Source organism: Apteryx mantelli, chromosome 2 (genome assembly GCF_036417845.1).
Source record: "Apteryx mantelli isolate bAptMan1 chromosome 2, bAptMan1.hap1, whole genome shotgun sequence".
NCBI lineage: Eukaryota > Metazoa > Chordata > Aves > Apterygiformes > Apterygidae > Apteryx > Apteryx mantelli.
In genome coordinates, this window is record NC_089979.1 from 168,123,750 (window position 1) to 168,140,068 (window position 16,319).

Below are 16,319 nucleotides of genomic sequence, written 5' to 3' on the forward strand. Positions count from 1 at the left end.
AAAATAAATGAATAAATAAAAAGAGAGAGAGAAAGAGAGATAGAAAAGGAAAAAAGAAGCAACCTTCCTTCCCCCATCTCAGCAAATCCAAAACCAAATAACTTCTGAAATTGCAATGGAAAAAAAATACCCTCAAAACATTAAAACAAGTCCAGAACTGGAAAAATCCTCTATGCCTCCACTTTGGAGAGGTGGCAGACTAAAAACTACGCTTAGATATGAAGCCAAGCTTGTGTCCCCAGCCTATAGCCCCATGCGTCGTGGTGTCTGAATGTTCTCTCTTAACCTGCAACTATTCAGAATACAAAGAAACAAAAAAACTTAGGAAAAAATCATTATTGGTGAGTTCAGCAATTTTGTCTCTCTTGACTTCCATAGGACATTTTCCCACTTAATTCCAGACCTACCATGCCCTGCAGCAATTTGGGTTTGGGTACTGGCTTCGTGAGCTATCAGAGGAGGCCCAGTTCCCCTTTCTGAGCAGGCAGAAGGCACGGACTCGAGAAGGCCGAGACCACCAGCTCCTCCTCTCGCGCCTGGCGGAAGAGTCACAAGCAGTGACGCTGAATCCACAAGCTTCCTTAGAGCCGTCTTGATCTCCTTATCGGCGCGTTCAAGTGAGGCCTGGACAGAAGTCTCCGTCTCTGACTGTGGGGAAGTCTCTCCTATAGACAAGAAGAACAGCTTTTCTCTCTTCAAGGTAAAAGGAACGTATCAGTGTCACCCCACCCACCACAACCAAAGGAGACATTTGCAGTTGCGTCCTTCTCCCCAGCCCTAGAGCAGGGAGTTGATGCCGAAATCCCAGCAGGAGGGACCCTAGCTAGGACTCGCAATAAGGAGCTCGGCACACCGAGCTCCTGGCAGACGTTTCTCACCATGCTGCAATCACTGCACCGCACTGCGCACACACTCAGCCTCCCATCAGATGACCTGCAGAACATGGGCGGTAACAACGAACGAAGGAGGCCAGCTCCAAGCTCAACTCTACGTGGGCTGCTCTGACAAAAACACCTCTCTTAAGACCAGCGAGATGAACCCAGCTGCGCCCTGTTGTGCCGATACGGAGCCTTATGTGCAAGAACGATGTTATTCCTGCAGAGAAGGGGAAGGAGGAGTGAGCAGGTACCAGACTGACCAGCGCTTCTGGAGAAGGGAGGGGGAAGGATGACAGGGCTGATAATGAGCTTATAAACCTGAGAGGACGGCAGAAGAGACCGTGAAGCTACCACTTACAGAATAATGTATTATTTGTCCTACTTTGCAATACCAGATTTGCTGGGCCCTGCACTGGAAACTAGCTGAAATTTAAATATTTGTACAGGACTGTGCCACTGCAAGGCACTGTAGAGGCTAGGTCAGCTGGTGGGTACAAATGAAGTAATGTACAGAGGTTGTACACAGAGAAGCATTACAAGACGCAACTCCGACCTCAAGACAACTCAAAGTCTTGAGGGCAGAGAGAAGACAAAAGCTTTTCATACATATAAATGGCTTCTCAAGCTCATGTCCTTGCAGAACAACTACCCCGTAGACAAATAACATGGTTTCATTCCCAGTCAGCGCTGGCAGGAGAGGAGAGGATAGGATAGGATAGGATAGGATAGGATAATTTGGATTGGAAAGGACCTCAAGAGGTAATCTAGTACAATCTCCTGCCCAAGACTCTTTCCACTAATCTCGACAAGGTACAACAAAGGCACAGACAATATCTAGCAATATCCTCAACTACTTATCAAGATAGACAAAATCTGTGCCAGATTAAGACTTTTCCTCATGTCCCTGATGTGGCTTGCAAAGCAAGAGTGCCAACCCAAACCATAATTTGGGCCACGACAAAACTGGCTAAAAAGCTCCATTTTAAAACACCCTGTTTTGGTGCCTAAACCTTCAGTATTTTAAAAATGTTTCCCATAGGAATAAGAAACAAATACTACCCCCGTGGGTAGTAAAATAGCATTCTGATTGTTTTTTTGGCAGCCTATAAAATCCCTTGCCCCAGGGTTGAGCATGTGCCAAAAGGCCCAGCTCTGCAACCTTTTGAGCCAATTCGCAAGGAGAGTTAGCAGGTATCATGCTGACAGAAAAAATAAGAGCACTTGCATACAAATGAGGAAATTCCCACTTTGCAGATGTCCACTGAAATGCCCATAAAGTGAGTTTCCAGCTGTTAGGAGCAATGATAATTAGCGGCAAATAGCCATGATGACTATACTGCAAGTCCAAACCTACACAGAACTATCTCAGAAAACATGTGCTTCTCCTTGTTTTTTATTTTTCCTAAGTTTGTCCATCCTTACCCTGTGAGAGGCTCAGACATCTTCCCTGAAGTTGGGATTTTTTAATAAAGACAAAAAATCAGATGTTCTTCCTTGGCAGGATTTGTCAGAGCAAAGGAAAGCTCGAAATGAAAAAACAAAAGAAATTCTGCCTCAAAAATGGGCTTGATTCCCTCAGCCTTCACCTGATTTTAGGTTTGGCCCTGACTTGTTTGATGTCATTCACACAGAGGAAAGTCCTGTAGCTGTTTTGATTCTGCTCCTTTCCCATCCTTGAGAAAATAAATTCTCGTGACAGACCTCAGCAGGCGAAAGTTGAAGCCTGCATTTGCATCAGCCCCCTTTGAAGACATCTCACTGGATTTTTGTTTTTAATATCCTTCCCATGAGCAAGATTTCAGTTCCGGGTTTGTTGAGGGAAGAAGCAAGTCTTGCTCACTCCATGTCCCACCAGCCCGTCATTGTTCATCAGCACTGATCTGGATGGAAGATGCTTAAATATTTCTCTAGATAAATCTTGCGATTCCTTGATGTTCCTGCTGCAATTGCCACCACCTGGTGCTGTCCTATGAGCTGGGCAGCTGCCAATAAGTGAACTATTTGGAAATAAAGGAAGCACTCTTAGTATCTCTTGGGGAGAAAATATATTTCAGTTTAACCAGGCTTAATTTAATTATGGTATCATGGTCAAATCAATTAAACGCTCTTTTTGCAAATGAATATACTCACCCTTCATCCCCTGGGCAAACAGGTATAACGTGACCAGAACTGGGCAATGATGTTTTACATGGAATAGATGCGAGCCTGCAGGATGACCCTGACAGTTGTTAACATGTGGTGGCCGCGGGGCTAGCACAGCTTCGTTCAAAGTCAACCCTGCGTCACACGCGTGCACCTCTAGGTCGAACCAGTGGTGCTTTAAGCTCAAGTTAAGAGGACTGCTGAGGCAGAGGTTCTCCAACACTTCTGGCTCGTGAGCTACTGCGGCATTCAGAGCTCCTCCATGCTGCTCATCCAGCCCCTTTCCTCCCTGTTTAGTGATGGCACACAGAATCAAGCTACCAAAATGAGGAGTTTGAATTTGAGCTGAGGTTAAGTCAAACTAACGCTGCGGTGAGGACACACCCATGGCAGACAGGTATTTTCCCGGTTCCAAAATGTTATATGGGAATCTTTCGGCCCGCGCTCTCTCTCAGGCCAAAAATCAGGAACACAACACCGACACATGTTTTGAAGTTCCAGTTCAACCTTGAAGAAGCATGCAAGGGGATGAGCATTGCTCAAAATTATCCAGTCTGAAATCTGAGTTGGAAGCATCCCTAAAAATAGGTTCTTTTGCTTCAACGCTTCTGAAACTGTCCCTAAAAACTGCAGCTAGAGCCCACCTAGAGTCACGTTCTTGGGTTGCAACCCAACTCCTGCTGAAGTCAATGGGAGAAGTGGACTAGCTGGTGGAGCACTGAGTGCCGTTAATAAACAAAAACACAGAAACCCGGTGATACAGAACATTTATTGATATTAAGTCAGCAGCTAACAGATCTTGCATTCAGATTTTTTTGTCCTGCTGTTTTGTATCTCAAGCCAACCGAGCTTTCCACTTCTTTAATTTATCTGCAGGAATTACAGTAAAACATTCTTTGTATTAAAATTTTTAATACAACTGTATGTTTTCATCTACACGAAATAAATTCCCACACATCTCATTAGTTATCTACACAGTTTAATCACTTACAAGCATAATTATTAACCTCTAGGAAAATATTTTGAAAATAAATGTAAGAGACTTTTCATAAACCTTTCAGGTTTTGAACAGGCTTGCACAGGATTTTAAAAATTCCTTTAAATTAATTCTCTTTTGCTTAAATTTCAAAAGAAAATGTAAACAGATGTTAATTGCTTTGGACTGATGAATTGAAATATAGTTATTTCTTCTATGACATCTGAACTACAATTTTCCAGCTTGTTTTAAAAACAAAAAACAACAAAAAAACAAAAAATGAGCATCAATCAGATCAGGAGGAAACCTCTACATTCCTTTATACATCTGGATCAGCCTTATGGATGAATATTCTATTTTTAAAGACTATTAAAGGACAAATTCTTTTCTCAGCAGCATCTATGTAAATCTGAATCAAATCCACTTAGTCCTGTGGAATTATTCGGGATTGATAATGGAATACCTGAGATCAGAATCAGTCCCAATAAGAAAGAAATATTTTCAGTTTCAAAGGGATTTCCGTGTTGTATGTCTGCTACTTTCCAATATACAGTGCAATATATGAAAAAGCACTAATATATATCCATTGTATTGCTTAATTATAAAATGAACAGTATAAACCAAAGAGTTGCTATCAAAAACAGAAGAGTAACACTAAAGAGGCTTGATTTCTTTCACCACATGTAATCACTGGAAAAGTGTCCTGTATCATGAGGGTAGTGCACATGTTATTACACATAATATTCTGTCCAGATATTGCAATGAAAAAGGCTGCAAAATTAATGCATTCATTTCAGTCACCACACAATCAAGGTGCAGCCACAGGAGAGAGGGGAAAAAAAAAAAAGTATTCTTTTCTACAAGCACCTTTCTTAAATTCAATCCCCGTTAGGGGCAATATCCCCTGGAGGACTCTAGAACAAGTTTCACGATATTACCTAGCTGGGAAACACCGAGACAGACCATCACACACCAACATTTCCAAGGCAAAAACTCACTCAAACCCCTTCAGGCTAGTTAGAAATTCAACCGTGCCTGAGCATTTCTGGTTTTCCTGCACCTTCCAAAAGAAAACATTTGTTGCACACAGCTCAGCTGGGAAAAGACGTTGGACTTCTCGCCTCATACCTCCGTCAGATAGACAGGGCCAGCGCTTGCTCCTGTTGAGAGCAATGACAAACTCCAGCTGACTTCAACCAATATTTGGCTGGGCCTATGAGCCAATACTAGGACCTATGAGCCCATTTCTTTCCAGGACTGAGCGACTTTTGGAAGGTCTGTGCAACACCCGTTTTCGGTGAAGCCAACAGGAATGGGCCATGCTCAGCATATCTCAGTGGCATTCAGTCCCTTGAAGGACCGTGTTCTTAACCATATTCCTAGCCTTCCCCGTGCATTTGGCACTCCCGTGGCAAAGCTCCAAGACAACTCAACCCAGCGCGGGAGGGGCGACCTCTACGACACAGCTAAACACACATGGCTACAGTAATACGATGCAATTGCAACTGGCAGTGCTTCCAAGCAGCCCAATTCATTATAACGTTACAACCAGGTGTATTTTTCAACCAGATATTTGTGGTAAAGTTCTCTCTTCTTTCTTTTTCTTTTTTTATTGTCTTTGTGCTCCTGTATTTTGCTGTAGCTCAGTGGCAGATTCCTTTTAGCAAATTTAGGAGACATTAACCATCAAACCGTTAACAGTACCGTTTAACCACTGGCATGTACAGGAGATCAAATACTCTGGTTTATCCTTCTAATGTTTCATCACAAAGACCACATTTGTCATTCTTTATGTGTATTAGCTTCTGATTATAGATGCAGTAAGCATTTTGTGCTGTCCTTTAGCCTTTTGGCGCACATTAGGCAAATCTGTATCTTAACAGGTACGGTTTATAAATCCACAATGCTCAAATGCAGAATAATGAAACCTCTATCTTTAGACAACTAGGAAGTGGACTTGAAAATAGGAGTAATTTTAAAAAGCTTTTTTTTTTTTTTTTTTTTTTTACTTAAATTGGAAAAGAGTAGTGAAATCCTTGTCTTCCTCAAGTCAGTGGGACTTTGACCACTGACTTCAGTCAAATCAGGATTTCAACCAAAAGGTTTGAGCAGCCCTTTACATTCCTAGTAAACGCAGTATTTTCTCTATGTTCATTCTGCAGTAGAAGTTTAGAATAATTTTAACCAGACTGTGCATGTTGAAAGGTTTATGAAGGAATTTTTGGTAGAGCTAATTGGTGTCAAAAGTGTACAGTAAAGTCAAAGCAGTGTGAAGCTTCATGACCTTCTGGCATACACAGTGACGGGAGATTGCTTTAGGTGAAAACACTTCTCCCACCCTGGCTGCTGAAAGATGTTGAAAAGCTTAGATACTTTCACCTTCTTGCTACACCATAATTTACAAATTAGCACTTTAAATCATTTTTAAGTTCATGGACAAAACTGTCATTTATATTTTCGTCACAGGCAGGAGAATCAGGCTTTTCCTAAACCTACCATCACTGTTTCACTATGGAATGATATATGTTCACCTTGATCAAAGCTTTTAAAATTATAAACTGATCTGACACACATGTTCCCTTTAAGACTGGAAAAGCTCTACATGTCATATTTAAATACATTTTCTCAAAGGTATTGCCTCGCACATGTTTCCTTGCAATCCTCACCACCAATTCCCTTCACCTAGAACATTTTCTTTTTCTTTTCTTTTTTTTTTTTTAAATGCTGCTTTCTTTTGTTTTTAAAATTATGCTTGTATCTGTTCAGCTCTGGGAGAGGTCTTCTGTGCTGATATGCAACGTAACAGGCTCGCCAATCGTCCCATAGCTGAGGGTTCTTGTGGAAACTTCAGTTTTAAAGCTTGACTGCCCGTTGTCTGCCGAGAGCTGGACTTCGGTGCAGAATGACGGTTTCACTGTGAAGGAGGGACCAGGAGCCGCTGCTGCTGCTGCTGCTGCATGCGCTCCAGGCGTCGCTGCCATGCAGGTATCGCTGACGTGGAAAGAGATGTTTGAGGGGCCTACAGACTGCACGCCAGTTACTCTGGAGGCTGACACAAACACGCCTCCCGGAACGTGCTCCTCAAACTTGCTGAAAAATCTCTGCCTTGGCTTGGAAACAACACGTCTCCCCAGATTCAGCAGCACTGGCTTCCCAATCGTTGGCTCATTAATCTCTGTCTGGAGCACAGAGATTTCGCAGGGTTTGTCTGCCATATGGCTCTGATCATCACACCCATAGGTCTCACCTTCTTCAGGAACATAATCTTCAAGATCCTCCAAAGTTAGTACTTTTCCATTGTGGGTTAGGATTTTGCGGTCCCGAGTGCTAATGTCATCTGTCTGTAGTTCCTCTGGTTCATCAACTATAATGACATTATCCTCTTCCGGAAGCATATCTTGCGTTACTTCTGGTACCTCTTCTCCAGCAGGCCAAGACGCGTCTAATTCGTCTGCCTCTTCTTTAACCTCTGCACTCATTGGTGAGAACAGAAGTTCAGGCTTGTCTGCAGCAGCTGTCTCAAAACTGAAGACCAAAGGCTCACCCCCACAGGCAAGCAACGGGGAAGTGACTTCTGAAACATAGTTAGCACTTGTTTCCTGAGTGTATCCCCTTCCTTCAGTTCCATAATCGATAAATGAATTGCTTCCTAGCTGTTCAGATCCACACGGAGAACTCCTGTCTTCACTGCTGACTGGAGGTCCTTCCTGATCGGTTGCATATGCCAGGGGCTGGATATCAACATCAGAGAGACTGTCTTTGGGCAAAGAAGATTTTGGCTGTTCCACTAATTTATTGTTGGAGTTGTTTGTGTTTGGATCATCTTCTGGGGAACGCCTAGGCCTAGAGCTGGGAAAAGTGAATGTTAACACCCCCGAGTCATCTTTTTCTTGTTTTGCTGGGGAAGACCCTCTTCTCCTCATAGGTTTTGGTGATTTTTTCATCTTGAATTCAATTATTTCTTCGACTTCAACCCATTTGGGCTTTTGCTCTTCCACCTGGGTCTCTATGACGATATCTCTAGCTGCTGCTCCTTGCCTGTCCTCTGGTTCTGTTACAAAAAGCACGGGGACAGCAGACTTTGGCGTTGCCTCCTGCTCGTGTCTGTGGACTGGCTGTCTGATCTTTGAAACATAAACTGGTTCTGGAGTTGGCTCCGCTCTTGGTGAGCGGGAAGGCGAATAACCTGAAGAAGGACGTGCAGGAGAAACCCTTCCCTTTTGTCTTGGGCTCTTCACCACAGTGGTTATTGTTTCCTCTCTGATGACAGAAATGGTTGAAATGGAGTTGGCAGGAAGACAAGACTTTTCTGGGAGCCACACTCCGTGTCAGCACATGCCATGGTTGATCAAGGCACTACAGTGGTGTTAGTTTTGTAAGCACTTCAGCTTGTTGTGAAGAGCGTGTCATTTTGGAAGGGGTACACACCCACACGCACACCCACACGCACACCCACATGCCCATCTCCAGCTTACTTTCTGAATCAGGCAAAACCTCAAAGCCATTCCTCCCACATGGATCCAAGTGCCACTAGCCTCCTTGAGTGCATGGACACACCATGAGTATGTCCAGCTGGGAAATGTTCTTCTGGATGCTGCTATATATCATTTGCCTGTGTTGACCATTTGCTATGCTACTTCGGACCCATATAGCAGTTTCACCCGAAGATCTTCAACACTCAAGGAGTTTAATCTTTTCCTGAGTCTTCTTGGCTAAAACCCCTGTTTTATCCAACTTAATGGCAAAATGCCCTTTATTTCAGAAGGGTCAGTAGCTTACCCCTCTTTTTTAATAAATGTATCTATCTATATTTCTATTTTATTGATTAAAACGAGTATTTTGAGAGGAAGTATTATCTGTGTTTCTGAGAAGCAGAGAACTGCATTTTCACACACAGAACAGTTATATTAAAAGGGCATTAAGCATTTGTGGAAGCCAGGAAAAGAGAGTTAGAAGATTTTCCTGCAGAAGTCACCCATGCCAAAATGTACCTGTTCTTACTTGCCATAATATTGTTATTGCAGACACAGCCTGATCCTGCTACCAGCAATTGATACGGGAGCACCAGATTGGTCTGATATGCATGATAACTATTTCTCAGAATAATTCTGTTGGTCTTTCTTTAGATTTCTGGGGGTATCCAAAGCAGCTGGGATTTCTCAGCATCCCTGTATAGATATACACAACTTCTGCTCCCATCCCAGGACAAGCTGGGACTTTAAGTGAGCTAGAGATGAAACTGCATTAAACGGCTTTAAAATTTGGGGACAGGAACGTCTGTGAACCCAGACTACACTAATCTTAATTTACATGTTTAACACACAGGTTTTCATACAGATTTTTCAATGTTTTTTTCACAGAAAAAGTCAAAGGGAAAGATGGTATTTGCTTTGGACGTAGATGGAAGCGGATGCTCTACAGCAGAGGTAATTGGTTCAGTGAAAATAACAGGTAAAGCCAATTTTGTTTCTGTGTTGAGATTCTGCTTCTAACTCTAAGCCACAGAGAATAAAAAAAGTGGAATAACTAAAGGATAAAAAGACAGTGGCCTGAATCAAGAAGGAACATTTACGAATCAAAATAGCTGCTTTTTCATTCCTCTCTTTCTCTCCGTTTCCTCATCAACCTCATGCTCTAGTCTGACCACTCTGCCACTGAAAGCCAAGAGCTCTGCTCTCCAGCCACCTCTGCTTTGGCTCCAGAGCAGAGCTACAGGGCAGGGTGGAAAGAGTCCTTGTGAAAGGACAACCTCTTTGTCCTCTTGCCATTGTCTAACCAGGCTGGAAGACAAATTGTCTTAGAGATCTTGTAACCTTTCTCATTTATCATTCTCATCTTTGGAGACTAGACCCAGCTTGGTATTGTCTTCTCCTATGGAGACCAGACTTCTTTTCACTGTCAATCCATCCCTTTGAGGATGCAGTAAAGTCCAGGACTGGATCAGCTACGGTGAGACTATCTTTAATCCAGAGCACTCCCTTCCCAGAACTGCTACTGCTTCACTCTTTCCTCCAAGTTATCAGCACTTTTCTACTCCTCCAGCCCACGTTGGGCTTGTCTGCTGTCTGACTGCTACAGAGCTTTAAGGCTTGAAGGCTTTTTTACAGCCTTTATAACTACCATGGTGCCATTTTGAATTACATGAGAGTAAATCACTGCTGAAAAAGATGAGAATATAGCTGCACTAAAGACTTTGTTTTACGTTGCAAGGTTAAAATGCTTTTTTGGTGTGTTCCTAAGGTCTAGGATTTGCATATCTAGACTTTGGTCACCCCCGTCTCTAAATTATTCATGAATTTATACTCTGCTGGTAAAGTTTCAAAGCTGCTTCTGTTGCTCAGCTTGCTTCATTTGAAGGAGAGCTGAAATGTGCCCTTTCACACTCGTTCCCAAACTGTATCCCATCACTGTCCCACTTCAAGCTGAGGTCCACTCTACTGAGTTCATGACCCCAGAGCAAAAGGAGGCGAATTTCTGTTGTTTTGTGATCCTACTCATAAATGTACCAACCTCCCTCGGGGCTGCTAGGAGGAGGGACGTGTTCTTATAGACTGTTAGCTCAAAATGGGCAAAGGGCACAGATAATAACTAATAACCATCATAAAAAATAGTAAGAGATGAAAGGTAGAGCCGTTGCTTAAACATATCTCAGCTGTCATTTCACGCATCCTCCTCATCACTTAACAAAGGTTAAAAAAATTTAAAAAACAGTCAACTATCAGAATCATGTCAAAGTCGAGAAGTGGTTGTAGCAAAGTTATGACTCTTGTGGGAATGTGTCTCCCCAAAATATCATTGCATAAGCACCTTTCACCATTAGGATGTGGTCTGTATAGCTCTGCTTGGAGGCCTAACATGGAAAGACAATGTCCCCCTTCCAGCACATAAAACAATTCTACTACGTATTTATTTATGATACTTAAAAAGATACTGTAAGATTTCAATGGCCGATTAGCTTCTGGTCTACATATGACTGAGAAAGTACTCATTTTGCTCTGATTTATCTTTATATATTACAGGCACCCAACATAAACCAGGCTGAAAGTATCCAAAAATCCCAAGTCGCTACCAGGATGATACTTCATATTAGAAATATAGACCCACAGAGAGGAGAAATGCGCAACATTATTAAACTTCCTCCTGCTTCATCATAAAAGGCTTTTCTTAAGAATTTAAAACAGGAAGCAGGAGGAAATAATCGTAAGCTATGAGATATTCGTTGTATTTGTGCATCTTTTGAGCGGGCAGAGCTCAGAAGCAGCTTCCTTTCAAGACTGGGACAGGTCCTGCCTTTCTCGAGCTCTTATGCGACTCCTGCAGGTTTCACTGTAATTCATTCTCACATAATATCATAAAAAAACTGGCCCAGGCTGTGTCTAACACCAGTGTTGCTATTTTTGGAAAGGGACGGTAAGATTTTTCAGCTTGTGACTTTGCGTAACACAAAATAACATGAGATCTGGTGGGATGGGAATGAACACACTTGCATGGCCAATAAACACAAGCTTGTTATTGGATCATGCATAGGCAGCAAGGCAAAACACAGAAGTTACCAAAAAAAAAAAAAAAAAAAGTCAGCACTTACATGATGATGGTTTTCTTGGGCACTTTAGTCTCTTGCTCAGTGACTACAAAGAAAACAGTATGAACAGCATGGGGTTAAATAAGGCAAAAGCTGAAATGATTAAATTAACTTTTTTAGTTAATCAGAATAAACTTGAGTGAAGAAAAACACCTGTACCATCCCATCCATGCTTTCTGTGGTTACTTCCAGCATCACCTTTCGTGTTTCTGACCAAGAATGAGCATTCAGGGTGCTGCCTGAATAATGAAGAATTTAGATTTGCACAGGTTTTTTGTTTTGTGGCTATCCATATTGCAAATACTGTTTTTTCTACCATGAGATCCTGACATTTTTGTTTGAAACATCAAAGCTAGAAAACAAGGAGGGATTTTTCTGCCCCTTTTTTTTTCCCCCTGTAATAAGATGGTGATGGTTTAAGAAACATTGCTATGGAAAATCCTGGAGAGCTGAAATCCTTTAAGCTGCGAAGCTTTTATCAGAAAAAGAGTTGCCCCAAAACACTCAACAGTCAGCTTCCAGGCTTTTGCAGACTAGATGCAAACCCCATACTGATAACAATGAAAACTAAAATCATTATCATCAGCACAGAAAAATCAGCATCACAAAATCCCTAGGAAATCCAGGGGCAGCTTGGTAATATATTTACGTCTACTGCAGCTGGCTTTTGCTATCATTTACAATTTTTTCTAGCTCTTGTCTCATAAAGAACTGGAAGTTCTTGAGGCATATCAAGACCAAAAAAATAAAAAAAAAGTAGTGATTTTTCATACATCTTTTAAAATGGACATTTTAAAAATAAGAAAGGTAACATTTGAAGGCTTCATAAAGATTTTCAGCAGTTTCCCAACCTATCTGCTGGCCTAAAATTAAGGCACCATTTGAACCAGACTGTTTTGATTATGTTCTGAACAGCTGAGTCTATTTGGGACCTAGGAAAAAAACAGCAGCATGACCCACTTTTTATTTAATTCTAAGTTAGTAAAGTTCCTAAAAAAAATTAATTTAATCTCAAAGTGTTTTTCCAGCAATTGTTTTGCAATCTTCCAGACCACCCTATATAGTAAATAAAATTTTTAGTTGGTACAATTAAAAGTGAAATGCAGCTTAAACAAAAAAAATAGAAGAAATCTGTTTGCAGTCCCTAGTCTTTCTCACTCTGATAACAGCTATGGCCATCAAAAAAGTAACATTTACCAAACTTGCTATTGTGCTGTTTCCATAAAATCATAGTTATTGCAGAGGGAACTTGTAGTATCTGTGTTTTCTCTGATAGAGCTTATGGTAAATGCTGATGTTTGCAGTACTGGCCAAAAACTGCACTGACTGGAAATTAAAAATACTTACAGTATTAGATATAACTTAACTTCCAAGGGCTCTCTGCTACCACTAAGTAAAACCGGAAATCCCACCATGACTACGGAGAATTTTGTGCAAATACTGATGTTAATATCTGACCTAGAGCTTGAAGTTTTCTTTGCAGAGCCTTGTCTTATTTACGTGTGTACAAATCTGGAACAAACCCAATAGACTCAGGCATGTTACTCCAGAGCTACGTAGGTTTAAACAAAATAATCTGGGGAATTAGAGTTTATCAGGTAAGTAAAGGACAAGATTGTTTTCAAATGTTTATCTCTGAATGCAAGTACAATATAGCCTTTTTTACCTATCATTAGATCATAATTTTAAAACACTTTAAAACATCTCTTTTTAATTATGAAATGAGTATTGCTCAGTGATGGAAGATGAGCTGAGCGCTCGAATAACTCACTGCACCCAAGTTAGAAATTTTCACTGAATTTTTAAACCTTTAAATCAATATTGTGCAACTTATACACAACATAACTTTTAGAAAATCTCATCAAATAACGTAACGAGATGAATCCATAAGCAGCAAGAGAATCAGTCCTGCTGTAAATAGGGCATTCATTAATTTGATTACATACATAAACAAAGGGCTTTTAGAGGGTTGTTTTAACAGCAGCTACACCTAGCTGATAATTAAATATGTATTTAATGAACTTCCTCAGTGTCTGTAAGAGGAATTCTCTTGCATGCCTTGCTTTATTAATGCCTGTTCTTGCCGTCCATCCAAATGACATCAATTGCAGTATTTCCATATGCAGCGGATGTCAAAGGGATTCGGTATGCAAAAGTTCAGCAGCCCTGGGCACGAGAAAGCTGTAAACGGCACAGAGTAAAGGCGTCCTGAGGACCTGCAGTTTAGTGCATGACAGAGGAATTTTATATGTACGACCCAAGGTATGAGAGAGGATTTAAGCAATCCTATGTGAAGGACAGAACCACACGAAAGTAGGATGAGAGTAATTTGGGTTGCCTCTTCCGAGAGAAAAACACCCTGCATTGGTTTTTGCACCGGATTTATCATTTCAACTTGTTTGAGAGCATTTTAGGAAAACAGCTTTGCAAAGCAGGAGCTCCTGATAAGCAGGTTAAAAGCTGTAAGCATTAGGATCAGCCAGTGCTTCTGCAGGACCAGACTCTTCTTTGGTTAATGCATTAAATGATCGACTCACAAGTTATGAAACATTTAGGGTAACTCTGAATGAAAGTCGACTCTTGGTGGATGTGAACGGATGAAATGCAGTTTCCAGCATGGCCCTTACTACAAACTCTACCTTCCACTTTCTCCCCTCACAGAAGCCTAAATCTATTTTTCCTTTGCGGAAACCACAGGAACGCTGCTCTGCTTTCACCCCTCTTCTGCTACATTTCAGTGCTTAACGTGTGATGGCCGATATATTTAATCCAGCATCAACTGCTGAAGCTATTTTCAATTTGAACAACTTGTGGACACACTGCAGTTTTCTAAATTGCACGAAAGAAATGTCAATGTTTTGCACTCTCTGGAAAGGGAAAAAAAAATGTTTCGCTCTTGCAGCAACTGAGATGATCCTAAAGACAGACTGTGCTCACTCACGTTATGCACTGAAAAACATACGACCAGCCAAAAATTGAGACTAACCAAGAACGATAACAGAATAAAAGCAATGAGGAAACTATCCTAATCATCACCCCAACCAGGGAACTTTAAAAAGGTCAGGGGGACAAACTCATATTCCCCATTTCTTCAGTAAGAGGGTAGCACTAAGAGATACAATGTCTCTCTAGCTCTTAAAGAAATGTTGTATTTGAAAGCCTCAGAATATTTAGCTTTATCCTGCGAGACCGATATTACCAAAAGTCGGAGGTATAAGGTCCTAAGTAACTTGTCCAAAGCTCTGCAAGGAGAACTAAGGCAGAACTACGAAGAGATTCCTGTTTCCCTGCTCTAAATGGTATATTCTGGGCATCTCTCTTCTCTAAGCTTCTGCTCATCTCCACTTGTGGTGCCGACCCATTCCCTCACCATTGACTGTCTCGTTGTACGGCCAGGACATGCCAGCCTGGATGAGAATTCAACGCCTTTCAGGAATGCAGGACTTTCACAAGTTAGTGAACCTGGCGTACTCGATCACAATGTTAATACGTTAAAAAAGGAATGCCAGAGCCACCGCAAGCCAGCCCATGTCAGGACAGATCTGCCGTATGCAGATGAAGCAGCAAGACGGTTGCCCACAAAGCACGTACTCAACTTGAAGTCAAAGAGATGGATCTTCTTTCAGTTACTTTTTTTTTTTAAAGTGTCTAAAGTCCTTCCAATATCCACCAAAAGCGGATTTTTAAAGCAACTCTCCATTGACTTCAGCGCAGCGACCAGGCGTACCTGAAGGCAGACCTCCGCGTTTCAGGCTTGCAGCCTGAGTTGCCAGCTGCTCACAAAAGGGATTCCTTAGTCCAGTGGTTTTCATCCTTTTGGGGTTTGGTTCTTCCAGTGGGTGTCCAAATTCCCATACCGTGAATTTAAATCTAATGACAACAGGTTTGTTTTGCAGACTCATGGTGACGGGACATGAAAACCCTGCCACTGACTGCAGGTCGGGGCCTGTAAACCACTGGACTAATACGATATTTCAAATTGTGCCCATAGGTTTTGCTCAGCATAATAAACAGCACAGAAAGACAAGAGACGAAAAACTAAAATAATTGCAACTGAAGCCCCTTGGGGGCCTCAAGAGGCTCCAGCAGTAACCACTTCATAGAACCAAGGAGAAATCAGGTAAAACTTAGACCCACTAAGGTCTAGCAGGTGAGCTACAAAACAGACACAGTATTACTATTTTCTAATGGAATAATACCATGCAGCAGTAACGTTGTCTTCTTGGTGAAGCTACCAATAATCCTATTTTCAAAAATAGAAAGGATTATAAAGATGGAAAGAGAAAGCCTCCGTGAGATCCATCTGTCCTCCTTTTCTCTGCCAGATGAACCTGATTTCCTTGATAGCTAGATCGAGGCTGGTTCTTGGTTGTCAAGAAAGCAGCAAATCGGTCAAGGTCAAGGCCTCCTCGGTCAAGGGCATTATGCCAAATTCATCCCTGATGTGATTCTGCTCAAAACAATCATCTTGTCTCATGGGTGAGCCTGGCTCAGCACTACTCTTTGCTCCCTTCGTCCTGAACCAGCTCGCTCTCGATTCCTCTGCGAAGATGAGTCATTTCCTTCCCTATAGCCAAGTCTGGGCAACAGCACAGCACCTATCACAAATGACTTCCTAACACTTCCACAGCTTCCAGGCAATCTCCAGATCACGTTTCTTCAATCAACCTCACAAAATCTTTTATCGCTGTGGGTATTACAGCACATGAGTAATTCAGGGCTGAACGTATATATTTAAAAC

General features: G+C 41.8%; 1 protein-coding gene across 1 annotated transcript in view; it reads right to left on the minus strand.

Annotated features, from left to right (window-relative positions):
- LOC136991346 (obscurin-like) overlaps nt 1–16,319 on the minus strand; it is a 153,138-nt gene that overhangs the window by 27,432 nt on the left and 109,387 nt on the right. The window contains exon 82 of the mRNA XM_067292213.1: nt 408–665. Within this exon, the coding sequence (XP_067148314.1) occupies nt 408–665 (258 nt within the window). The remainder of the gene's footprint in view (nt 1–407; nt 666–16,319) is intronic.